This window comes from Hypanus sabinus, chromosome 7, assembly GCF_030144855.1.
Source record: "Hypanus sabinus isolate sHypSab1 chromosome 7, sHypSab1.hap1, whole genome shotgun sequence".
Taxonomy (NCBI): domain Eukaryota; kingdom Metazoa; phylum Chordata; class Chondrichthyes; order Myliobatiformes; family Dasyatidae; genus Hypanus; species Hypanus sabinus.
Window position 1 is genome coordinate 141,411,131 of NC_082712.1, and position 27,955 is coordinate 141,439,085.

Consider the following 27,955-nt stretch of genomic DNA (forward strand, 5'->3'; position numbering starts at 1 on the left):
TATAGTATTAATGGTAAGATTCTTGTCAGGGTGGAGGATCAGAGGGATCTTGGGGTCCGAGTCCATAGGACACTCAAAGCTGCTGCGCAGGTTGACTCTGTGGTTAAGAAGACATACAATGCACTGGCCTTCGTCAACCGTGGGATTGAGTTTAAGAGCTGAGAGGTAATGTTACAGCTATATAGGACCCTGGTCAGACCCCGCTTGGAGTACTGTGCTCAGTTCTGGTCACCTCACTACAGGAACGATGTGGAAACTATAGAAGTGGTGCAGAGGAAATTTACAAGGATGTTGCCTGCATTGGGGAGCATGCCTTATGAGAAGAGGTTAAGTGAACTCGGACTTTTGTCCTTGGAGCGACGAAGGATGAGAGGTGACCTGATAGAGGTGTATAAGATGATGAGAGGCATTGATCGTGTGGATAGTCAGAGACTTTTTCCCAGGGCTGAAATGGCTAACATGAAAGGGCATAGTTTTAAGGTGCTTGAAAAACACAAGCATCAGGGGATCAGTGGTGGAGAGGGTCAGCAACTTTAAATTCATCAGTGTTAGCATTTCAGGAGATCTGTCATTTCAGGGCCCAGCACATAAGAACAATTACAAAGAAAGCATGGCAGTGAATCTACTTGCTTAGAAGTTTGCAAAGATTCAGCACGACATCTAAAACTCTGGCAAATTTCTAAACAAGTGTAATGGAGAGTATATTGACTGTTTGCATCACAGCCTGATATGGAACCATCAATAACCTTGAACAGAAAATCCAACAAAAAGTAATAGATATTGCCCACGGGTAAAGCCCTCCCCACTATTGACAACATTAATCTGGAACGCTATTGCAGTAAAGAGGCATCCATCATCAAGGACCCAGCCCCCCCCCCCCACCAAGCCATGTTCTCTTCTCACTGCTACCATTAGGAAGAAGGTACAGGAGCCTCAGGATCTACACCAGCAGGTTCAGGAACAGTTATTATCAGGCTCCTGAATCAGAGGAGATAATTTGACTTGCCCCATCACTGGATTTTTCCCACAGCCTATGCACTCACTATCAAGAATGCTTCGTCTCATGTCCTCAATATTTATTGCGTATTTATTTACTTATTAGTATTATTGTTTTTTCTTCTCTTTTGTATTTGCACGGTTTGTTTCTTGTCCATCTGGTTGGGTGTGGTCTTTCATTAATTCTATCATGTTTCTTGAATTTACTGTGACCCCCCCTGATGCACCATCAATAACTCACACTGAGACGTAGGCGAGATATCGGCTTTTATTGACTGGAAGAAGGAACCAGGAGTGAGTGTCTATCATACAAGGTCCTGGAGACTGAGGCCGAGCGTCAGGCCGCAGGTCTCCTTTATACAGGGGCCTGTGGGAGGAGCCACAGGAGCAGTCAGCAGGGGCGTGTCCCGACAGGCACATAGTTCACCACACCCCCCCCCCCCCCCGAAAAGCTGAAATCTCAGGTTATATATGGTGACATATATGCACGTTGATAATAAAATTACTTTAAACTTTGAAGGGTCCATGAGCTTCTTTTCGGGCTATTTATTTTTGTAATTTATAAAAATGTCTCTGCAGTACACTGTATCTTCGCAAAACAAAGTTTTCTAAGGTCAGTGATAATAAATATCACTTTGATTCAAATATATTAAGCGCATATTATAATACCGTTTTAATACTTCACTCAGACAAACAATTTCTGATTGAGGAAGTAGCATCATTCCCCCGGGGTCCAGCTCTCCCGGGAACGGACAGGGGGATTCCCTCGGTGTCATGGGAGGGGGATTGCGCACCCCGGGGGTATCCCTGGACGGTTCAGAGCGAGAATTCACTGACAGCTCCGGACGGAGAGAGATTGCCCAGCCAGGCGTTTGCCAGGGAGCGTCCGGCTGTCTGTGGCCGGCGCGGCACTGCCCCGGTCCGATGAGCCGCAGCCTCTCACTGCGGTTAGGCCATTGTTCACCGCAGCGGACGCTTCCTTGGTCTAAAGTTCAGTCAAACTGAAACTAGTTTACGCGAGGTTGCTGAGTAACTGAGGGGTTTGCTTTCCACAGCGAGCCTTACTGGAACAGAAGCAGAAGAAAAAACGCCAGGAGCCGCTGATGGTCCAGCCAAACGTGGACAGCCGATCTCGGGCTCGGCGGATGAAGCAGTCGGAGGAGCAGGCCCCTCTAGTCGAGTCTTATCTGAACAGTAACAGCAGCACCATTTATCACGGTAAGTGGGTGCAAGCTGCTGGCGATTTGCTAAAACCATTGGGGGGGGGGGACTTTGGGGTTCTTATGTTTATCTGTCGTTCATGCTTTGGGGCACTTCGCTGTTTTCGTGCATGCTTCTGAAGAAAAAAAACATTTAAGGATCTGTTTTGTATACATTTCCCTTACATTAAATTGGACCTTTGAGCCTTTGAGAGTTCACGTATTTTAACACCTGTTCCATTTTTTTTGGTGTTACTTCCTTGCCTTAATTCTTTTGTCAAAAATAAGCTTGACTGAAGGTCAGGTGTGGAACTATTATTCTGCTTGTTGGCAGTGCTCGGTCATTTCTCGATGTGCTAATGTGAGGGAGGCAAAAGGAAAAATTATGCGTGTGATCATTGTACTAACCAGTGCAGTTCAATTTCAGAATGTTTGTTTTTAATAAAGGATGATCCATTACTGTCTGTTTGTTAATCTTAATTAGATGATTTGTAGCAACAGCAAATAAACTCCCACAGAATCTACCGTTCAGACATTTCCCTCTATTTAATACCTCAGATGTTTGTGTTCCTGAAGGCATGGGGTTGAAGTTTAATGTCAGAGACTTGTCCAGTTCCTTTAGAAGAAAGAGGATACATACGTAATCAAGTTTGCTATAATGGGATTAGATTGTCTGCGCTGTTTCTGGTGTAAATTCCTATTAAATTATTATTTCACAACAGTACGAGGTGTAATTTCTAATCACAGTAATTTTAGCCTTTGGACTGAGCCTACTGAAGAAGTTAACCTACCACTGACAGTGATATTGACCCTTTTACATTGATGATTCAAAATGCAAAAACATTTGAGGTTTTAAATAGGGACTGATTTTTTTTCAGCTCTGGGCATCTTTGATGTCGCTGGAAAAGCGATTGTTAAAGAGTAGACAGATCCAGCTTATTGACGGCGGTTATTCTCAAACAGCAGGGACTGGAACAAACAAGTACCAGACTAAAATTTAAAAACAAAATTGCAGATGTTGGATATCCTAAATAAAACAAAACAGAACATGTGGTCGTGTAGGTCATGTAATGAAAGTTCAACAGCTTGTGCTATTATTTTATCCATAGTACAAGGAAATATTGTAATCATGTTCAGCAAAGGCAAGTGAAACCATTCTGGTTGTAAACAGGAGAGGTCATGTGCTATTGGAACTGAAATAACAAAAAAATGGGTGGAAGGATCAGTATCAGAATTTGATACCTTTCCCTGCTGTACCAGATAAACGGCTTCATTTGCAACACATTTCCCAACCAATCCCTGTCCTTTACAATAAATCAATGTTCACTGGTTCTAGAATCTGTTGATGTATAACTGCAGATCGCTGTAACTTATGACAATGAGATCACAGCCATTGATCCTGCAGACAGGCAGCCATTGTATTTCAGCAGCAAGGAGAGACGAAAACCCCCATACAGTCAATGAAAACTGACAGTCAGTATCTCTTCGCTTCTAATTGCGAAGGTAACTTAGATTTCAGATAATTTCACAGTGATGTTTTGGTAATTATTTTGAAGTGCATTTTCTTTCCAGGAAAAAAATGTTGTTAAGCCCTATTTATTTAAGTTGCTATCTTGTTAACCACATTTACTCATCCTCTGTGACATAACATTGACTATGATATTTGTTCACAGATCTGTCAGGCTATTCCCCCCCCCCCCCCCCCAAAAGAAGGGCACATTTAGTGCTGCATTCTAAACAGAAATGAAAATTACAATTAATGGCCGAACTACAGTTCAAAACAGATTACCCAAGTGGCCTGGGCTGGTCAGCTGCCTTAAAGCTAAAATTATTTGGGAATAAAAACTTGGGCGCTCTGAGTTCGATATCAGAGTGTGGATTCTACCTGCAACGAAGTAGGTACAAAACTGTGGCTAAATATTTAGCAGTTTGCTAAATTGATTAAATCGAGATGCATGACAAAAAGGGTCTGGAGCTGGAGGAAATTGAGAGGCTGTCTTATGGAAACTTACAAACGTCGTTAGTTTTTATGGTAGGGCGGGTTGATGGCTGCTGTGTCTAAAGCTACGCAACATGGTCCCAAAATGAGATAAAAGGAAATTTGTTACTAGAGAACAGGAAATTTTAGGATTTCTCCACTCACCAGGGCTAAAGAGACTCACTCTCTTGGTATGTTCAAGGGGTGCTATTGGGAGAATCAAGGGTTATGCAGCTATTGCAGGAAAGTAGTGCTCAAGTATGTGATTAGCCATGATCTTTAATTCGATTAGATGATGAAGCAAGCACAAGGGAACAATAATCTATTCTTCCTTCGATTATTTGTTTTATGTAACAGTACTGTGGCAGCAGAATTGTTTTCCCTAGCTAAATCACTGCTAAGTTGAAGTACCTTTGCAATTTCATTTTTATTCAGAGTCCAACTTTATCTTCATTGAGTCATAGAACAATACAGCCCTTCATCCTGAAAAGTCCCTGCTGACTATGGTGCCCAACCAGCTGGTCCCAATTTCCCAAGACCAGTCCCTCCAGGTACTTGTCAAAGTGCTTCTTAAATTATACACTTGTGCCCATTTCAACCACTTCCCTTGGCAGCACATTCCAGATACTCACCACCCTCCACATGGAAAACATTACCCTCCAGTCCCTTTTAAACCATCCCCTCTCTTTTGCCCCCTGGACTTGGTCTCCCTGTCCTGGAGAGAAGACTTTTGCAATCCACCCCTCAGTTTTGAACACTAGTGAGAGCGCTCCTCTTTCCCCTTTGTTCCAAGGAATAAAGAGCTAACCTCTCCCTACACCTCAGGCCCTCTCGACCGGGCACCATCTTCAGATATTCCTGCACTCGCTCATTTAGCCACATCTTTCCTTAAACAGGATAACCAAAACTGTACACAGTACTCTACACATGGCTTTAATAATGGTTTATACAACTACAACATAACATCCCAACTCCTGTTCTCAATGACCTGACTAATGAAGGCCAATGTGCTAAATGACTCTTTCACCACCCTGTCTGTCATGCTGCTTTCAACAAACCATACATTTGTTACCCCACCCCCTCAAGTTGTCCTGTTCCATTGCAGTCCTAGTACCCTGCACAGATAAACATGAGCTAATGCATTTTGGAAAGCTAAAGCAGTCCTATCCTGGTTTAACTTTCCAAAGTGCATCAGGTCACACTTATCTGTATTGAAATCTACTGGCCACTTGCAAGTCCACTTCCTTCACTGAAGAAGATACCCCTGTAATCTATGATAACCTTCTTAATCATCAATAGCACCTAATTTCACATCATCTGCCTTGTAATTCACATCCAAATCATTTGTAGAAATAATGGGTAACAAAGGTCTCAACGCCGGTCACTGCAGCATACCACTAGTTACCAGCCTCCATTCCGAGAAACATCCATTAACCACCACCCTCCGCTTCTTCTGAGCCAATTTTCAATCCACCTTACCATGTCTCCCTGGATTCCATGGGACTTCCCAACCAGCCTACCATGCGGGACCTTGTTGAAGGTCTTTGCGTGGGCTGGACAACAAGTAGTGAATAGTGCATCACTTTAGAGCACCAGCAATCGGGGTTCAAGTCCCACCAATGCCTCTAAGGAGTTTGTATGTTCCCCCTGTCGCTGCATGGTTACTTCTGAGTACTCCAGTTTCCTCTCATGTTCTAAAGACATGGGTTAGGGTGAATGAGTTGTGGACATGCTATGTTGGCACAGGAAGTATGGTAACATTTGCAAGTTACCTAGCATAATCCTTGCCAATTTGATTTGATACAAATAATGGATTTCACTGTATGTTTTGATGTACATGTGACCAATAAAGCTAATTTCATTAAAGTCCAAATAGACAACATCCACTGCCCTACCCTTATCTACTTGTTTTGTTACCTCTTCAAAATTAAAATAAAAATTCAGTTTCATCAACTATTTTTCATGCTGACTCCTGCTAATCAGACTCTGGCTATCCAAAATTTGGTAGTTCCTGTCCCTCAGAATTCCCACCAGGAATTTCTCCACCACTAATGTCAGATTTACAAGCCCATGGTTCCCTGGCTGGTGCTTGCTATCTTTATAATCAAAGAAACAATATTAGCCACCTTACGGTCTTCAGGAACATCACCAGTGGCTAACAATGAAGAAAATATCTCTGTAAGGGCCTCCACAACTTCTTCTCTAGCATCCCACAAGGTCTGACGATGCACTCAGTCAGGACCTGAGGATTTATTCACCTTGATGCACTGTAAGATTGCAAATACCCCCTCCCTAGAAATATGAATGTCCTCCAAAACATTTCCACTTGTTTTCCTTATCTCATAAGTAACTATGATTTTCACCTCAGTAAAAAAAAAGGTGTTGGCACGTGGCCAAGTGGTTAAGGCATTCGTCTAGTTATCTGAAGGTCGCTAGTTCGAGCCTTGGCTGAGGCTGCATGTGTGTCCTTGAGCAAGGCACTTAACCACACACTGCTCTGTGACGACACTGATGCCAAGCTGTATGGGTCCTAGTGCCCTTCCCTTGGACAACATTGGTGGTGTGGAGAGGGGAGACTTACAGCTTGGGCAACTGCTGGCCTTCCATAAAAAAAAAATCCTTGCCCAGGCTTGCGCCCTGGAAACTTCCCAAGGTGCAAATCCATGGTTATCGAGACTAACTGAGGCCAACTACAAACAATGAAGATAAATATTTGTTAAAAATCTCACTCATCTCCTGAAGCTTAAGACACTGGCAGCCCTTCTGAACTCTAACAGACCACCTCTCTCTCTCTAGTTACCCTTTTACTCTTAACAAAACAATAGATTTTCCTTAACCTTACCTGCCAGATCCATCCCATTCCTTCTCTTTGCCCTCCAGGTTTCCCTCTTTAGAGGATTCTTGATCTTTTTATTATTAAAAGGGTTCACTCAATCCCAACTTACTAAACTTAGTTTATGCCTTCTTCTTATTCGTGACTGACCCTCAATATCCCTCATCAATCAAGGTTCTCTAAGCTTACCAGACTTGCCCTTCACCATAACAGGAAAATGCTGCTCCTGGACACACAGTCTGAAGCTTTCCACCTGCCATTTGTTCACTTTCCTTCAAACAGGCTCACCTAATTGACCTCCACTAAATCCTGTCTAGCTCCTTCAAAATTTGCGCTACTCAAATTTAGGGCCCAAACCTGTCCTATCATTTCCCATCACCATCATAAAACTAGTAGAATTTTGGTTGCTCTGTTTAACCCAAATCTCTTTTTACTGGCTGATGATAATTAGTTAATTAGCCAATCTCCTATTAGCCAACAATTAGCTTACTTTTTTTAAATTCATGTAAGCAGAAACTCCCAAGCAATCACGCAGATTCACTTTCCTTTTCAAAAGTGATTTTCTTCAAGTTTTAACGTGGTAATCTGTTTAAAATTGTTTCTCATTCAAATAGCACTGCGAATTGGGGGTGAAAGTTTGACTCTAAATAGATCACAGATAAATAAACTTAGCAGATTTAATAAATTTCCTTGCTTTAAATGGCAATAATGATGTACAGCAAGGTGTGATGATTCAGATATTAGATTTCAGTTCAATTTCTACATGAATTAATGAGTTGAAAGCTTTCTCCTGTGTTATAAGAGATTCAATGCAGTTATATAATTGTGCGGCATACATTGAGTGCTTTTGCTACATCATGTCTACACCATTTCATTAATAGAACTATCTTATTACTATCACTCGCCCACCCTTTCACTACAAAACTGCATTTTCTTTTCCTTTTTAAGTGCTGTCTTTGTTTGCATTTGAATCTGCTTCCACCATCCTACAAAGTACTGCTTCTGGATTTCATCATTTTTTTAAGACCACTTACTTTAAATCAGTAATTTCTGTTTGCCGATCCTCCCATTACTGTAAACAGAATATGTAAAGCCTTCAATCTCTGTGAAACCACACTTCTAACTTCTCTGCTCCAATGACAACATTTTCAGCTTCTCTTGGTTCTCCAAAGAACTAAATCCTCTTCCCACTTCCAGTAAATCTTACCTCAACTCTTTAGCATCTTGATATTCTTGCTTGAATATGGTGCTCTGGTACATAATTCAAATAATTTATGACAATTTAGAATAACTAAACATGATTCCTCAGTTCATTAACCTAATTATCCATCATACAAAAACTGGGGATAATTTTATTTTATTTATTAATTGAGATACAGGGCAGAATAGGTCTTTCTGGTCCTTTGAGCCAAGACACCCAGCATTCCTGATTTAACCCTAGCCTAACCATGGGACAATTTACAATGACCAATTACCCAATCAACTTGTTCGTCTTTGGACTGTGAAAGGGAACCCCTGCAGTCATGTGGAGAATTTTCAGTCTCCTTACTGACAGTGGAAGGAGTTGAACCTGAGTCACTGGTACTGTAAAGCATTGTACTAAGCACTACCTGTGTATGAAGTTAGATGAACTTTATTGACTTCTGGATGCCCAGCCTCTGGAATTAATCAGGAATATATTCCTTGCAGAAAGAAGTAAGTTAGTTCGCAGCAGGAGGAAAATTAGTCCTGGACCTGGGATTCTTCTCTTTAGGCTAAAGCTATAGAGAGACTTCTGCCCTACATCATCTAATAACTTTCCAATGCTACCCATTTCCATGGTTACATATGTGTATCAAAGTACAATAGTCACCAAGGGATCTCAACTGGCAGAAGAGAAGCTGTAAGAAAATTACATGCCATAAATTAGATAACATCTGTATTGGATGGCGGTAAAAAAGTTTCAATGCTCAGCTCTGTACTGTTTAAAATGAAATATTGAATGTGGGCATTTTTGTTGAATACAAGAGGAATGCACAGCAGGTTAGCAAAAGAAGGTCAAAATCAATATAAACTGACGGTAGTAGATACCCAAGGTTGACAAAACAGTAATTTAATCAATGGGTTTGAATGTCATTTTTTTGTAGCAAAAAAAGCTAGTTCAAAACAGTCACCAAAATGTCACTGTAAAATTACTCTGGGATATTGTTTTCAATGTTATAAATATATTATTTTGATAATTAGAAGCAATGAATAATGGAGACTGTCAGTTTGCTTTGTTGTCAGGATACAATTGTTTCTTTCCTGGCATTTATATACATTGGCTGCCAACCTGTTGGATTGATAGTTGCTGCCCTGGAGAGAGGAAAAAAATTGGAGATGGTTCTTAAAGAATAGAACACCTGTCTGACTGAGTTATTTGGTGGGTTAATAGGAGGCAGACATTAGGGTTCGTTGCTTGTCCTTTCTTTCTGTAGGGTTACCCTTAGGGCTATTGTTAGCTGGGAGATATGGAGTGGAAATTTTGGCCTGTCCAGGCAGCAAGTGCAGTAAGCATGTTTTACAGGTATAGCAAAACCCATTCTCACTGTAAAATATGAGTTAGTTGATCTGAAATCGCAACATTTTGTGTTGTCTGGTCAGATAAGTTTTATTGTATGAATATATGTAATCTCAATAAGAATTTAATTTTTGTGATATTAAAGATTCTTGGATTAAATTTATGTAAAGTCACATTTAATCTTACATGTACATTTATGGGCCTTTTATCATTAGCCCAGTTTAGATTTCTACTTCAACTATAATATAATTGCTATTAATTTAGCTGTTTACAAATTGTTAGTTCATCATTCTGATTAGAAAAGTCCTTATATAAAATTTAAAGTTATGTGAATTCAACTAATTAACAAAGTTGACATGAACAGTTCATGAGATATATTTCCATGGTACTTGCTTGATCCCAGCAACATATCCCTTTCCTTGGGCAATCCTCATATCTCAGCAACTAACAGGCCTCATTTTATAACAGGAATTCTTTGGGTATGAATGGCCTGCACAGAATAAGGTGCACTGTTCTTACGTGCAAGTGGCTTCTGTTGCTAATTTTCTCAGTACCTTGAACAGCAGTTTTTCTGAAGGAATACCATAAATCATGTTGTTTTAAGTCCTTGCAGAACTGCAATTTGCTTTTTACATCAATATTTCATGAGTGCAATCACTCCAACAGATGATTCATGAATCGTGATAAAGAAGTAATCCAACCATTCTCGGCATACTAGCAATAAAAAAACCAGTTCCTTGATGAATTAGACAATAAACAGCCACTAAATAGAGATCGCAGATTAGGCTCATGATGATTACACTTATTTGATCAGAATATATTGATGTATTTTCTCCTGTATTGTTACTGTGAAATCTAATTCCAAAAACAAAAGAATGATAATTCATATCTACATCTCTCAGAAGCATTTTGAAAAGGACATTAAGTTGTTCCAGTACATATAGATGCGAATCTAAAATATAAATCAGTCTTAGATTAAAATCTAATTTATGCCAGCGAGGGCCAAAATATTAGAAGAAACCATTGCTCCATTGCCAGTCTCACTTGCTTGTTATGGTCTTTTGTTTTCAATGGAGGAACTACAAGAGAGGGAAAAAAACACAAGTATGGCTACATTAAATGGACATGTGTATGGTAAACTCCCAGGCTTCCTCAACTTTCCTCAAGTTTGCTTTCTGAAAGTGATGAGCAAACCTAGACCTTCTGATTGAAGTCAATGGATATATTTTTCAAACACCAAGAATTTTCCTTCGCAACACGAGTGAATCTGCAGATGCTGGAAATAAATAAATAAGTACCTCCTCCCATCGTCACTACCTCCTCCCATAGATGTTGTCTGGCCTGCTAAGTTCTGCCAGCATTTTGTGTTTTTATTAAGAATTTTCCTTCATTTTCTTTCACTTGGCCTGTCATATAGAGTCTGGGCACTCAGCCTTCTGCCTGCATTACTTATTCTCCCTAAGCAAAAGGAAAGCTTTTTTGCTTGATTAAACACCAAATGGCTACACCACCTTCCCTTGATGAACAACTTCTAAGGAGTCCTGTTAGTCAATGTCTTAGCTGGTGCTTAGCTACCTTCTGTGACTCTCTGTGAACAGAGTCTCTGTAGAGGCTGAATTCAAAATTACCTTTTGCTGGAGATCTTTCAGGTGATCTTTTAATCATAATATTTGGAGTGGAGTGAGCTGTGTTGGACTTGTACTTTATTTGTATCACATCTCAACAGATGATCTAATTATAAAATGTGGGCCCATTGTGCATGTCCTGAATGCTCTTTATTTTGAGACTATGACTCTCACTTTTACTCTTAACTGCTAATCCACATTTGATGATTATTCCCAATCTGCATGATCTAACCTCCATTCGCCAAGCCATTGTGTGGGACCTTATCTGAAGCCATCTTAAATCCAAACACATCACTGACTTTTCCTCATCTACTCTAGCAAAGTCCCTGATCTTTTCTACCCATGATTCAAGCCACCCATGTACACTCCACACAAAACAGCTCTTGGTTCACCAAAGCTAGATACAATAAAATCTGAAGGCTGCCTATTATAATGATTTACATCATAACATTTTCTATAGAACAGGCTTGTATTCATGTGATTGAGTTCTGATTTCAATGAACATGTTTAATAAATCACCTGCCACTTTACCATTAATTTATAGATTTTACATTTTCTTCCTGAAGTCTACTTACTTAAAATGGAGTTACCTCTTGTCCAGCCAAGGACAATGTACAGTAAAATGTAACTGGAATGTTCAAAAAAATCTGAATTGGCCATTGCCTATTCTATCAAATGTTTAATTGATTTTAGTTTTATACTTTAATGGATAATTGTGGATTTTATACTAATATTGATGGATGAATTGCTCTAGATTGCTTGAATTGTCTAACATTATTACTTTGTTAGTTTAAGTAATGTTTAATCTGATTACATTTTTTAAAAATTTGAGGTAGCTATTCCAAAATTTATTCTTCAGTTATCGAAATGCAGAAACAGAAATATAGTCAAATTCAAGAAAAGGCTACTTAATCTCAGGAGTTATGAACGGTCAGGCTGTTGTCAAATTGTACCCCAAATTCAATGCCTATGTAGTCTAAAATCTGCTCTGCATTTGCTTTGTGTTGAAATTCAGCATGTTGGAACATAAATGCTCCTGAAGTTAACCTAAACTCACCTCAACTCACTTAGAGACAAAGTAAGACTCCTTGGGGTGTTCCCCTCTCTGATGAGTAGCTGACAGATAACACATTGGGTTTATGAGACACTGCACAGTGATATGAGATGTTCTTGTTTTGAGAAGCTTAAAAGCTCCAGGCACCAGCACTAATAGATTTGTTTTCTCTGCTGAAATGTAGGAAACATCCTGGTTAAAGAACCCAGCAGGATTCCTTAGCCTAAAGCTGTATCTGAACCTTGGGTGGGAGCTTTGAATTCAAGTTTAAATTGCTAAGAATAACCTCGTCTAAATGAATGATGGTGGCCAATTTCTATTAGCATTTTAAGGAGCATGGACATGGAGCAAATATTAGTTGGCTGGGTGATATGGAGTAGGCAGCTACCATCAATGTTATTTAACAGAAGTACGCTGATATTTTCATGCACAATAATAAATTTGCAGTACAATAGGTTTTATTCTATTCTAGATTTAGTCCATGTTCTAGATTTCTAAATTAACATCTAAAAATTGCTGAGGCAGCATTTATTTGCAGACAGCCAATGATGATGGAAACATGTTATTATCCTTGTCCAAATTCTTAAAATTTTTGATGGTCTTTTTAAGACTGAATGCTTATTTGCAAAGTTCAATTAAGTTGCTAGCTTGGGTATTTCCTTGAAATTGAATTGCATGACTTCACACTTTTTATACAGTACAGAAATCTACAAGAAAAGTAAAATGTTATTGGAAAATTATTAAGTCAAATCATGGTCTTCTCTGGTGTACCAATGCACAGAACATGCTGAAGGAACTTGACAAATCAGGCAGTATCAATGGAGAGGAGGAAGCAGTCAACATTGCTAGCTGAGACCATTAGAACTGGAAAGGAAGGGGCTGAAGCTAGAATAAGAAGGTCTGGGGTGGGGGAGGGAAGGAGGACACACTAGAAGTGATAGTTGACACCAGGTGAGGGGAAAGTTAGCTGGTTTGCAGAATCTCTATATTTATGGTAAGGCACTGACGAGCCTGCTCTTGTGCAATGATGTTTGACAACGTACAATGCTTGCCTGGATGGCACTTCGTACCAGTGATTATTGATTAGCGTGCTTATAGAACCATAGATCGTTACAGCACAGTACAGGCCCTTCAGCCCTCCATGTTGTGCTGACCCATATAATCCTTTAAAAAAGTACTAAACCCACGCTACCCCATAACTCTTTATTTTTCTTTCATCCATGTGTCTGGCCAAGAGGCTCTGAAGTACCCCTGATGAAGGGTTTCGGCCTGAAATGTCATCACTACCTGCTCCCGTAGATGCTGTCTGCCAGCATTTTGTGTTTTTATTCTTAAATACCCCTAATGTTTTAACCTCCATCACCATGCTTGGCAAGTCATTCCAGGTACTCACAACCCTCTGTGTAAAAAACTTACCCCTGATGTCTCCCCTAAATTTTCCTCCCTTAATTTTGTACATATGCCCTCTGGTGTTTGTTATTGGTGCCCTGGGAAACAGGTACTGACTATCCACCCTATCTATGCCTCTCATAATCTTGTAGACCTCTATCAAGTCCCCTCTCATTCTTCTACACACCAAAGAGAAAAGTCCCAGCTCTGCTAACCTTGCTTCATATGACTTGTTCCCCAAACCAGGCAACAACCTGGTAAATCTCCTCTGCATCCTCTCCATAGCTTCCATATCCTTCCTATAATGAGGTGACCAGAATTGAACACAGTACTCTAAGTGTGGTCTCACCAGAGATTTGTAGTGTTGCAACATGACCTCTCTACTCTTGAACTCAATCCCCCTGTTACTGAAGCCTAGCATCCCATAGGCCTTCTTAACTACCCTATCAACCTGCACAGCGACCTTGAGGGATGTATGGATTTGAACCCCAAGGTCCCTTTGTTCATCCAAACTCTTAAGTAACTGACCATTAATTCTGTACTCAGTCTTCTGGTTTGTCCTTCCAAATTGCATCACCTCACACTTGTCCGGATTGAACTCCATCTGCCATTTTTCTGCCCAAATCTGCAGCCTGTCTATATCCCCTTGTAACCTTCGACAACCTGCAGCTCCATCCACAACTCCTCCAGTCTTGGTGTCATCTGCAAACTTACTCACCCATCCTTCCGCCTCTACATCCAGGTCATTTATAAAAATCACAAATAGCAGGGGTCCCAGGACAGATCCCCGCGGCACTCCACTAGTCACTGACCTCCAGGCAGAATACTTTTCTTCCACAACTACCCTCTGCTTTCTTCTTTTAAGCCAATCTTTTTATCCAAACAGCCAAGGTTCCACTTATCCCATGCCTCATGACTTTCTGGATGAGTCCCTCATGTGGGACTATGATAAAGCACCTTTCATATCTGTTACAATGTGATTTAAATGGGGTTTGCCTGACCAGGCGTGAGACTGGTGCTGGAAACTTTACTTCAATAATTTACTATCTGTACCTCAGTCCCATCCACTACCTTTCATCTGAATATTTCCTTCTCCTTCCAAGTTGCCGATCTGTTGATCTATTCTGACTCCCACTAGTGCCTCCAGAATCCTCCATCCAAGCAGCTGGCCCTTCTTCTGACTGCTTGTCTTTGATTGGTACCCTTCTCAAGCCCAACCCCATGGAAAGTCAGTGGTGCACAAGGTCCAAGGTTTCAGGTGTGACTGAAGTGATCTAGTACAAAAAGAGCTTATTGCTTCATGAACTTCATCGTTGAGCTTCTTTACAAAAGAACTGTATCTTGGATTGAGCTTTCTTCATACAAGTGCCTGACCACTTTGCTCTTGCGTATTACTGAGTTAACCTTAAGCGAAACATCTCCTGGCTCTCTGTAAGCCAACAGATTAATGAATCGTTGCAGGTGCTGACTGCTTCTTGATCTAATTATTCCGTGTACCACTGTGCTTTTTCATTCACTAGGTTTATTTAACTTGAGTGGAACAGAAACTACGGGAGACCTCCCCTTTCCCAAGGCTACACCAACCTGAAATGTCACTCAGAGGTGATCTTCCTTAAGCCCTTTAAATTTATAAATTTACATTTAAATTTATAATTATAAATTTACATTCTGTAGTTTATCTTTGTGTTTCAAGACTAATGAATTGTGAAAATGAGAACCAGAATGACAGGAAATGAGGGTCTACACTAAGCTTTCCATCTATTCATTCTGTTACATAACCAGTCTCCTGCACCTATTATCTATTATAGAAACAGAAATATAACAATTGCTAACAAGCCAAGAGTATAGTAATCCTTCAGGAAAATCTACCGTCAACAGATGTCACCAATGTGATGATGTCAGGGACTGTCTAAGTAAACCTAGTCCTTACCTTTTATGTTTCATGTATAGTCATTTCCAGCTTTGCACTTGGGAGTGTTTGAACATACATTAATACACAAATACATGATTCAATGTATTCATTGAAATATTCACTTTTACCCAAAACCAACAGCAGCAACTCAACAGGCAAACTTACCAAAGGCTCATCTTCCCAGATTCCAGAGGGTAGATGGACTACATCCACAATATGCTGGTGGAACGCAGCAGGCCAGGCAGCATCTATAGGAAGAAGTACAGTTGACATTTCGGGCTGAGACCCTTTGTCAGGACTAATGGAAAAAAGAGATAGTAAGAGATTTGAAAGGGGGAGGGGGAGACCAGACATGATAGGAGAAGACAGGAGGGAGAAGGATAAAACTAAGAGCTGGGAAGTTGATTGGCAAAAGGGATACAAGGCTAGAGAAGGGGGAGTATCATAGGACGAAAGGCCTTGGAAGAAAGAAAGGGGGAGGGGAGCACCAGAGGAAGATGGAGAACAGACAAGGAGTTATTGTGAGAGGAAAAGAGAGAGGAAAAAAATATATATATAAAAATAAAAATAAATAAATAAATAATAGGGATGGGGTAAGAAAGGGAGGAGGGGCATTAATGGAAGTTAGAGAAATCAATGTTCATGCCATTAGGTTGGAGGCTACCCAGACAGAATATAAGGTAATTCCTTATATAACATTGATTTCTCTAACTTCCATTAATGCTCCTCCTTCCTTTCTTACCCCGTACATATCTATCTATCTATCGATCTATTTATTTACTTGTTTGTTTATTTTTATTTTTTATATATGTTTTTTCTCTCTTTTTTTCCCTCTCACAATAACTCCTTGTCTGTTCTCCATCTTCCTCTGGTGCTCCCCTCCCTCTTTCTTTCTTCCAAGGCCTTTCGTCCTATGATAGTCCCCCTTCTCTAGCCTTGTATCCCTTTTGCCAATCAACTTCCCAGCTCTTAGCTTCATCCCTCCCCCTCCTGTCTTCTCCTATCATTTCAGGTCTCCCCCCTCCCCCCCCACATTCAAATCTCTTACTATCTCTTTTTTCCGTTAGTCCTGACGAAGGGTTTCAACCCAAAACGTCGACAGTGCTTCTCCTTATAGATGCTGCCTGGCTTGCTGCGTTCCACCAGCATTTTGTGTGTGTTTCTTGAATTTCCAGCATCTGCAGATTTCCTCGGATTCATTCGTATTGGTATCTAGATCACTTTTTCCAATCGTGTGTCTTAAGACATTAAAAATTGAACTAACATATGTTTTGGGATGAGCACCACTGAATCATACAGATCAAAGGTAACATTCCTAGAACTGCAAATGTGCATTCGGTATCAAATTCTTTAACAGTCCACTCTCATTTGCAGGCGAATGAAGAATGAAAGGATATTTCACTTTGCAGTCACGTTTGTGTGTCACCTATGTGCCAAACATACGCAGAGGTGATAAACCAGACTTGGGGCAACAACTGAACTTGTCACTTGGAGTCTGAAATCTGTTAGCCAATTTCTCTATCTCACCACTTTTGGCCTTATTCTTGCTAAATTTGCAGGATGACTTGTCTATTGGCATTGGGGCACTTTCACAATGAGGTGAGTCCATTGCATGATCAGAATAACAAAGTCCTGTGAGTAGATCACCAAGCCAGTGCTAAGCTGACAGCAGGACTAATGCTATAAAAACAAAGGCTGATTATAGAAATTCCAGCTAGTGTCTTGGATATATCACAGCTCGATTTTCACTATTTAATAGCAAATGGCCATGAATTTGCTAAGCCCAAATGACTTCCATACTGTAGATACCAGAAAATATCAATATATGATGAACTCCTCTGTAATAACCAATAACAAATTTACACCCAGCTCAAAGTTCAAATCTCAGATGTTGCATTTACCGGCCTTGCAAGAAAACATGTTAATGCATCTATTAGTATCCTGAGCTGACAAAATGCAGCTTGTCACGGGCCTGAGTTACTGTTTTTATTTGAGGGGAGGACAGGAGTCTTTTGAATATATACAAGAATTCTGGGAGTTCTTAGTGATACAGAACTTTATTTTGTGAGAATCCCACACTAAAGTCAGACATAAAGCTTGGGTACTGTATACTTTTTGCTTGGTGTACAGTGATTTGAAGGATGTATAATGCAATTAATCTCAATTTTAAGCAGCATTAGGCAAATTGAATTTCTATAAATTCTGAAGCTTATATCCTCAGAATATGATACAAAACTTGTTTGGTCACCCCAACCACAAATTGTTCCAGCTGCTGCCATCCGGGAAATGGTACCGCAGCATAAAAGCCAGGACCAACAGGCTCCGGGACAGCTTCTTCCACCAGGCCATCAGACTAATTAATTAATGCTGATACAGTTGTCTTTCTATACTATACTGACTGTCCTGTTGTACATACTATTTATTACAAATTACTATAAATTGCACATTGCACATTTAGACGGAGACATAACATAAAGATTTTTATTCCTCAAGTATGTGAAGGATGTAAGTAATAAAGCCAATTCAATTCATCCTCCTATATATTTGCATGCTTGCTATGTATGAGATGCAGCTTGTACCTAAACTCACAGAATATAGAATTTTAAAAATAAGGTGTTTTGGATAGTACATGAAAAGATAGTTTTAAGCTTAGGTTTCCAAAATGAGAGCATTTGGTATTGTGGAAATACCTCACAATGACAACCATTCATTGGCACATTTGTGTTGTAATTTCTCAAATAAATAAATCTCTGTGACGTTCATCTGATTCTTAATTTGTTGGTGTTTTAATTGATTTGTCAGGTTTGTGATTCCTAATATGTCCAGCTGGGGTGTGGGATGTTGAGGGGACAGTGAAGGTGATCTTAAAAATCTCACTTGTGAGGAAAATTAAACAGGAATTAGATTCATAGTGCATGGAGTTTGGATAGGAGGCAAGAATCTCTTCAGTGCCAGAGTCATAACAACATAAATGATTGCAAAATTTTACTCACAAATCATATTGAACATAGTTTATGTGACTATCTGATCAAGGTTTAAAAAAAATCACCCTACGAACCATCCTCTATCTAGATTGATTATCATTACAAGTTTCCACATTGTCCCTATTAATTGCCTTTGAAGGGCTCACGGTTTTGTATATGATTTTTCATTCTAATTTACAAAGTGACTGCACAATATAATTAGGAAACAGTTCAATATATACTTTAAAATTCTTCTCAATTATTTTAAATTGAATTTTTCACAGATGGAGTCATTTGTGTTAAATCCATTACCAGTTATAAAATAAAACTGCACCAGAATTTCTCTCAAGTGCATCACAGGAAATATATATTTTTAAAATTGAAATGTTACTAAAAGATTGTCAGATTGTTCTGGTATCTTTTATATTTGGTAATATGCAGAATTTGAGAGGGAACCTGCAAAAACATTCTTCTGAAGATTGATACTTCAGCACAGTTGTTTCTGGAGTACCAATTAGTATCCAATGTAAAAAAAAACAGGCTAGGCAAACCAAGAGACATGAGCAATTTGGGAGTTTCAAAGTACTAATGGTGAAATATCATTTCACCTGCTTTTACTTATCCTCCTGGTTAATCATCTTCCTGGCTCTGCATGCCCAAACTCTGAACCTATACCTTTTCTTGAAACTTTGGATGTAAGCCTCTCTTCTTCATAAGCATTCCATCTTCTCCATAGACCAGTGTAATGAGACTGCCATAGTTTGTATTACTCTCTATTGAAATGCAGCCAGGGCATTCCCAACAATATCTTTTCCTCCTACTGTGATTGACACTGCCAGGGTACTTTAAGTGCCCCTCCCTTAATCTCAACTACCTGCTGGCACTTGTCAGCATCATGACTAAATATGGTGCATTGATGGCATCAAACTATACCTGCATACCAAGGATTTTGACCTCCTGCTTACCTCATGCTGCAGTTTCATCCAATTAAGCATGAGGAAGACTTGATCCATTTTTCACAGCCTCTGCCAGTTCCCATACTTATTATTAATTCCATTTCCTCTTCAACCATTGTTCAGGTTGAACCAGTGGGTTTTCAGTCATGGAGGTATTTTGGAGAAGATAACAGCATCTGTTAATCATAAGCTGGAACAATTTGATTCATACTGGGAAAAATGGTTTAACTGTATAATGCCTCATAGGCCTGATTTTATTCTCACAAATCAATGAATATGTTGTAAAAAAAATCACTCCGTACTTGTACATAGTTTTTTCCTTTTGCTTGTTTTTTCTTTCCACTCTTTTATAAGTGTATACCTCAGATAAATACTATGTGGAGATTTATATGATATATATATGTACAATGTCTGAAATACATCTTATAGAAATGTTTGTTTGATGATGAATTTCAATTAAAAAAAATTACAAAAAAAAGAAAATATTTTCACCTTATCCTTAGAATGACATCTCCGTCTTGAGAATCTCGTCTTTAGTCCCTACTTATGCTCATCCATGTCACTCTCACCTTTAGATTTGCCCACTTTCACTCTTTCAGGGTCAAATTGACCCTCCTACCCGATATAGAATGAACCTCATCCATAAACTCATGCTCACATATGAAATCCTGCATCCCCCTACTTAGCAATCATCTCTAACCTTATCACCCTAAACCAGCTTTAGTTCCTTCAGAATTTCCATTTTAAAATTCATCTTCTATCTCAGTACCCTCCTCTGATGCTACCAACTCAATGATTCAGGTTTCTCCTCACCTTCCACCTCCTTTTAACTGTAAGATACCAAGATTTTACATTCTGCCAAAAACCCTCATGTCTACCTCATCCTTCTCCCTCTCCCCGTCTGACCTTCCTTCAGGCCTCCTTTTGCAGCTCTTTTGAAGCTGAGCAAAAACTTGAAAAGGTTTTAAATCTAAAGGTTTTAAGGCTTTTTCCTCCAGTCCTGCCAAAGGGCTTTGGCCCGAAACATCGACTACTCTTTTCCTAGATGCTGACTGGCCTGATGAGTTCCTCCAGCATTTTGTGTGTGTTGCTTGGATTTCCAGCATCTGCAGATTTTCTCATGTTTGTGCCTAGAAATTCATCTTTATCCTGTAGCTCAAAATGTGTACCATAGTTGCACGAGTGCATTGCATTCTGCCTCAGAATTTCAATCAATTACTTTCATGAATTTACCTTCAGGGGTAGTACGCAGTGTATGGTTACAGCCTGGCATGTTTAATGCTATCAACTGAAGGAAATTCTAGACAGCAAAGCATTTACAATTTGTGTTTCTTTCAAAATATTCTTTCAATACCTTCTGATCTCAAGCAGTAATGTCTGAAATACTTGCTCTTTATCTAAAAGCTGTTTAAACTGTTCCTTTTTCTCTGAATGACTTCCCTATGCTTTATGTGTATCTTTTTCTTTTGCTCCTTATCTCTCTGTTTTCTCTAACTATTTCCATGCAGCAGTGCAAGAGGCCGAACATGAGGATGTAAAGGTTGTAACAGATGTGCAAGTTCCAAAGGCTGCTAAAAAATCAAAGTCCTCAGCTGCAGGCTCACAATCTGCCAGCCTCAAGAAGGAAAAAAGGGGTAAACAGAAAGGTCAGCTCGCTGCACTGGTTTTAAAGGACAACTGCATGCAGACCTCTTATCTTCCTGTTGAGAAGCATGCCGGAATGAGATGTAGAAACAGACTAGTATGGTCTTTTAATTTGATGTTGTCTACATTTGTGGAGTAGGTAATAATTAAAAATTGCTGTTAATTCACACATTTAGAACTAAACAGCATATAAGTTTCGGAAAAGGAATTTTGGACTATGATTTATCAATAGAGAAAGGGATGCATGATGGAATTTGTTTGGGTGTGAATAAGTTGTGATTTTTGTAATATGCACTGATACAATGCAAAAAGAAATTAAGCTATGGCTATACTGAGTTGTGATACTTTGATTTGCTAAACATCAATTGATGTGTGCTTTTGAAATGACTTTATCTGCTGTAAATCTGGTAAAACATTTTTAGGATCTGGTAATGATGGCTTGAAAAATGAGGAACCGGTGGGAAAAATAAATGGTTTTTACTCAGTGATGAAGTTTTGAAATAACATTCTGGATAAGATAGTGTTGGATTCTGATGTTTTTAATCCAAGTTTCTTATAGAAGTTAGGAAAGAGACATAAGACTTGTTGATGGTTTTATTAAGAGTTGATAGAACAAAGGGAAGTTGAACAGACAATCACAGAGGTCTACTAAGCAATGAGAGAAAGACAATGGAGCAAAGATGGCACCTAGCAAAGAACAGATATTTGTATACCAGGGAGATAAGAAAATCCTTCAAATTTATAGATAGAGATTAACCAATGAGAAAGTATTTATTTGAATACTGTTGTACCAAGTTAACCAATGAGAAAGCACTTATTTAAATAATGCAGAATGAAGAAACTTCCACAGTTTACCAGAATTACACCTTGTATAGCTACTGGGGGCATATTTAACTGTTATGTGCGTATAAGAACTACTTAAAATACAAACAGATAATTAATTGTTGAACCGCAAAGAAGTTAACAATTGAACAGTCAAATGTAAGAAGTAAACGCTCCATTCCAACAATAGCTCAAGATAAAAATAATAAATCTCAGTCAGTGTGAAATCGACATTTCATGATTTAACAATTAAACACTCAAGAATGAAGCCTGAGAGGGCATAAGGAAGTTGTAACATTTGACATTTGTTACATCTTTTATAAATCATATTTCTAAATATTATCTGAAATCTTGCCTCTGTAGGATATAACTTCCAACAGCATTGAGTCTTGGCCAGGGGAGGAGTTTTCTCCAAATTTATTTATGTAACACAATCCCTACATGGATTAGTTTATTTTTTAATGCCACTGTAAGTCGAGCATTCTGTTGAAGTCGGTGGCTATAAGCAGAAACTCCCCATCAACAGCCTAATGTATGAAAACCTATGTTCATGTTAGTTTCTGCATCTTTGAATAGTAGCTCTGATAAAGTAACAGCTGTAGTATTCTGTATTGCAGTGCAGTACCTTGTGAATTCATTATTTTGTGAGGACAAAAGAATCAGGTGTATTTGGGAATCATTAGAGTGGCTGACTTTGGGCCAAGAATACTGGATATCGGCTTATGGTTGGTCAGCTGGGTGACAGATCATTTGGAAAAGTATTTATAGAACAGGATAACAATTCCAACATGGGAAGACTGCAACATGTTGTTGTCCAGAGAAATTTGCAAGTGCTTGTGCATGGATCTCAGAAGGGTGTTTTGCAGGTGCAACGAGTTATTAAGATGGTAAACAAAATGTTGGCCTTCATTAATAGAGAGGTTGAATTTAAGAGCAGAGGGGTATAGGGCATTGGTGAGCCAACACCTGGAGTACCTCATGCAGTTCTTGCCTCCTTATTATAGGAAAGATTTATGGCTTTAGAAGTGGCACAGAGGAGAATCACCAGATTGATTGAGGGGGTTAGACTATGAGGAGAGATTGAGGCGCCTGGAACTATACGCACTGGAATCCTAAATAATGAGAGGGCATCTTATAGAAACTTATAAAATTATGAAAAGGTATAGATAATATATAGGCAGGAAAGTTGTTTCCATTAGTGAGATTAGAACTAGGGGACATAGCCTCAAGATTTGGGGAACAGATTTAGGACAGAGATGAGGAGAAACTTCTTTTTCCAGAATAGTGAGTCTGTTGAATTTTCTGCCCAGGGAAGCAGTAGAGGATACCTCATTAAATATAGTTGACAGAGTTTTGCACAACAGGGTGAATTAAAAACTATAGGGAAAAGATTGTGATCTTATTGCTGATGGAGCAACACACGCAAAATGGTGGCGGAACTCAGCAGGCCAGGCAGCATCTATGGAAAAGAGTACTGTCCAAACATCAACTGTACACTTTTCCATAAATGTTGCCTGGCCTGCTGAGTTCCTGCAGCATTTCATGTGTGTTGCTTGGATTTCCAGCTTCTGCAGATTTTCTCTTGTTTGTTATTGATGATAAAGAAAGCTTGATGGGCCAAATGGCCTACTGCTGCTCCTACTTTGTTTTTATGATGGTTATGTCCTCTTTCACAATCTGTACATAATTATTCTACTTGAGTTGAGCAAACATGACTGGCAGCGTGCGGCCTGAGTCCATTACGTGTGCCGTTGAGGATGAAGATAGGGACACGTATTGGAAAGATCTCTGGGAGAATTTTTCCACTAATTAGAATATATAGTGTACTTACCCAGTGATTCATAATCAGTTAGACACTGACATCATCTCTTCTGATTTGATTGTGGCCAGATGAATATTTGTACCTTTGTCCTGCACATAGGTCTGAGATAGAGCTCCATCTCCCCATTGCGTCTCAGCAGTACCAGATACTTCCCATTCATACATACCAACCCATTCACTTATTCTCAGACTTTCTAATTTCTATACCTTGCCCATCTGGTTACTCCTTATATCCCGCCACAGCCCATTCACTTGTTGAATCTCATCCTTATCGATGATTTTTGCAAACAAGCCTCAAATGCAAGCTCCCATTCTTATGTTGACCAACACCTTTAGTCCCGTCAGGTTTGTGCAGGTTTCTTGGGCTTCGCACTTTGGTCAAGCATTGCACGATGTTTCATAGTGTCATGTTATTAAAATGAAGAGTTAAGACTGGAATTTTTACTGTTCACCCCAAATACAATTTATAATAATCATAGAAACAGTTGGAAGATGGGATTCTCTAGATGATCTGTTTCTAGCCTCACCACCAACCACTAAACCTTATCTATGGAGTATTTATGTTCATTACAGTAGGCAGTCAGAGAGTGAGTGAGTGAGTGTGTGTGTGTGTATGTGTGTGTGTGTGTGTGTGTGTGAGCGCGTGCGTGCGCCCTTAACTCCTGGGAGTGCCACAAGACAAGCTTTTTGCACCGACCTTTTCGGTGATTGCATCTGAAACCTGTCAGAGCCCATCCCTCTCCAGGTTTTTGGAGCCGGCTGGATTCGAACTCAGGAACCTTCTCTCCGATGTCCAGTGCTGATGCCACTATGCCACCAACTGACAGTCAGAGTCTATATTTTCAAATGGCTTTCCAGGACAACAAGTGAATTGTGCACTTGCTCTAATGTGTATTTTAACAATGATGCTTTGATTTAAGGAGGAAATAAATTGGGCCTTTGTTCTACCCTACATGGAGTAAACTATTAACAAATCACTTTCAAAATGAATGGTTTGACTAGGGGAGTGAATGTATGTGGGTGTAGGAAGCAGGAGATATCCAGCACTGAATTTACCCATAAAAAAAAGCTCAAGGTAGTGTTTGAATTAATATTCTGAATAGTTTATAAGTTTTGGAAACTAGCGTCCATGGATAGTTCCTGTTCTTTCCTTTCTGCCACTGACTTCATAAAATTTGATTTTTGTGGATTATATTTCTCATCAGATTGGGTACATTTTGAGAAATGTTATTACCGATTTATTCCTTTACAATGTACAAAAGCTAATGGTATGTCTTCTTTAGAAGTTTGCAAAGATTCTTCGTGACATCTAAAACTTTGACAAACGTCTACAGATGTGTGGTAGAGAGTACATAGAGTCATAGATTCATAGAGAAGTACAGCACAGAAACAGGCCCTTTGGCCCATCTAGTCCATGCTGAAACCTTTTAAAGTGCCTTCTCCTATTGACCTGCACCGGGACCATAGCCCTCCATAGCCCTACCACCCATGTACCTATCCAAACTTCAGTTAAACGTTGAAATCGAGCTTGCATACACCACTTGTGCTGGCAGCTTGTTTCACACTCTCACAATCGTCTGAGTGAAGAAGTTTCCCTTCCTGTTCCCCTTAAACATTTCACCTTTCACCCTTAATCCATGACCTCTAGCTGTAGTCCCACCCAACCTCAGTGGAAAAATTCTGCTTGCATTAACCTGTCTATATCCCTCATAACTTTGAATACCTCTTTCAAATCTCCTCTCAATCTTCTATGTTCTAAGGAATAAAGTTATAACCTATTCAATCTTTCTTTATAACTCAGGACCTCCAGACCCAGCAACATAAATTTTCTCTATACTTTTTTAACCTTAGTTACATCTTTCCTGTAGGTATGTGATCAAAACTTCACACAATACTCTAAACTAGGCCTCACTAACATCTTATACAACTTCAACATAACATCCCATCTCCTGTGCCAAAAGCATTTTTATGACCTTATCTTCCTGTGACGCCACTTTCAATGAATTAAGAACCTGTATTCCCAGATCCTTTTGTTCTACCACACTCCTCAGTACCCTACTGTTCTCTGTGTAAGACCTACCCCCGCTGGCACTTCTGAAGTACAACACCTCACACTTGTCTGCATTAAATTTCATCTGCCATTTTTCCAGCTTATCCAGATCCCTCTGCAAGCCATGATAGCCTTCCTCACTGTCCACGACACACCCAGTCTTGGTGTCATCTGCAAATTTGCTGATCCAGTTAAACACATTATCATCCAGATCATTGATATAGATGACAAACAACAACAGACCCAGCGCTGATCCCTGTGGCACTCCACTAGTCACAGGCCTCAGTCAGAGAGGCAACCATCTACTAACACTCTCTGGTTTGTCCCATGAAGCCAACGTTTAATCCGATTTACCACCTCATCTTAAATGCCTTGCGACTGAACCTTCTTGAGCAATCTCCCAAGTGGGACCTTGTCACGGCCTGGTATGGAAACACCAATGACCTTGAATGGAAAATCTTACAAAAAGTAGTGGATACAGCCCAGTCTATTATTGATAAAGCCCTCCCCACCATTGAAGACATCTATAAATTGCAGGAAGGTAGCATCCAGCAACAAGGACCATCATCACAGTTCATGCTCTTGCTGCTGCCATCAGGAAGGAAGTGCAGGAGCCTCAGGACCCACACCACCAGGTTTAGGAACAATTATTTGCCCTCAACCATCAGGCTCTTGAACCAGTAATGATAAGTTCACTCAATTTCACTCGCCCCATTACTGAACTGTTTCCATAACCTATGGGCTCAATTTCTGTCTTTTGCCTGTTTGGTTGTTTTTCCATCCATTTGGTGTGGTCTTTCAAATTGATTCTATTATATTTCTTGGACTTACTGAGAATGCTCTCAAGGAAATGAACCTCAGGGTTGTATATGATGACATATATGTAGTTGGGTAATAGCTTACTTTGAACTTTTTAAGATTGTTACCAAGATTGGGTTGAATGGGATCATAAAAATAATATTTGCATATCGGCAAATTTGATATAAATCTAGCTTGGAAAAAGGAAACAAAGGGTGATGATGAGGGGTTATACATAAATATATGTTAAGTAGTTCAAAGCAAGAGGGGAAAAAATAATGTGGTTCATTGTCCATTCTGAAATCTGATAGCAGAGGGGAAGTACGCTGTATCTGAATAAATAAATAAATGAATGAAGAAGCTTTTCCTGAAAAGTTGAGTGCCTGTCTTCATACCCTGTTGTTTCTCCTCAATGGTAGCAATGAGAGGAGAGCATGTCCTGGGTAATGGGGGTCCTTAATGGTGGCTGTCATTTTTTTGAGGCATCACCTTTTGAGGAACGCTGGGAGGTTAGTGTCCACGATAGAGCTGGCTGAAATTATACCTTCTGCAGCTTTTTCCAGTTCAGTGCAGTGGTCCCTTCATACCAGATGGTGATCTAGCCAATTAGAATGCTTTCCATGATGTATCTGTAAAAAATTGTGAATGCCTTTGGTGACATGCCAATTCTTCTCAAACTATAGCCTCTGTCATACTTTCTTTGTAATTGCATCAATATGTTGGCTAGATCCTCGGAGATATTGACTCCCAGTAACTTGAAACTGCTCACCCTTTCCACTTCTGATCCCTTAACAAGGACTGGTGTGTGTTTCCACGACTTCCCCTTGCTGAAGTCCACAATCTTGGTCTTACTGACGTTGAACACAAGGTTGCTGCTGTGACACCACTCAGCCAGCTCATTTATCTCACTCCTGTACGCCTCCTCGTCACCATCTGCCATCAATAGTTGTGTTGTCAGCAAATTTATATATGGTGTCTGAGCTACGCCTAGCTACAGAATTGTGGGTACAGAGAGTAGAGGAGTGGTCTAGTCACACATCCTTGCAGTATGCCAGGGTTGATTATCAGGAATGAGGAGATGTTATTCTGATCCACAGAGACTGTGGTCTCCCCGTGAGGAAGTCAGAGATCTAGTTTCAGAGAACCAGGTTTTGGAGTTTGTTGATTAGAACTGATGGTATGATTGAACGCTGAGCTGTAGTCAATAAACATCAGCCTTATGTGGTAGGTTTTGCTGTTGTCCAGGTGGTCCAAGGCTGAGTGGAGAGCCAGTGAGATTGTATCTACTGTAGACCTATTGCAGCGATAGGCAAATTGCAGTGTGTCCAGGCCCTTTCTTAGGCAGGAGTTGACTCTAGCCATGACAGACTTCTCAA

At 39.7% G+C, this 27,955-nt stretch overlaps 1 protein-coding gene across 2 annotated transcripts in view; it reads left to right on the forward strand.

Moving 5' to 3' along the window:
• Positions 1–27,955, forward strand: part of tub (TUB bipartite transcription factor) — a 346,063-nt gene that overhangs the window by 275,917 nt on the left and 42,191 nt on the right. The window contains exon 4 of one of the 2 annotated variants that reach the window (XM_059975792.1): positions 2,052–2,214. In XM_059975792.1, coding sequence (XP_059831775.1) covers positions 2,052–2,214 — 163 coding nt within the window. Of the gene's footprint in view, positions 1–2,051; positions 2,215–15,163; positions 15,216–27,955 lie in introns of those variants that run through there. The other variant, XM_059975795.1, reaches the window with a different exon arrangement.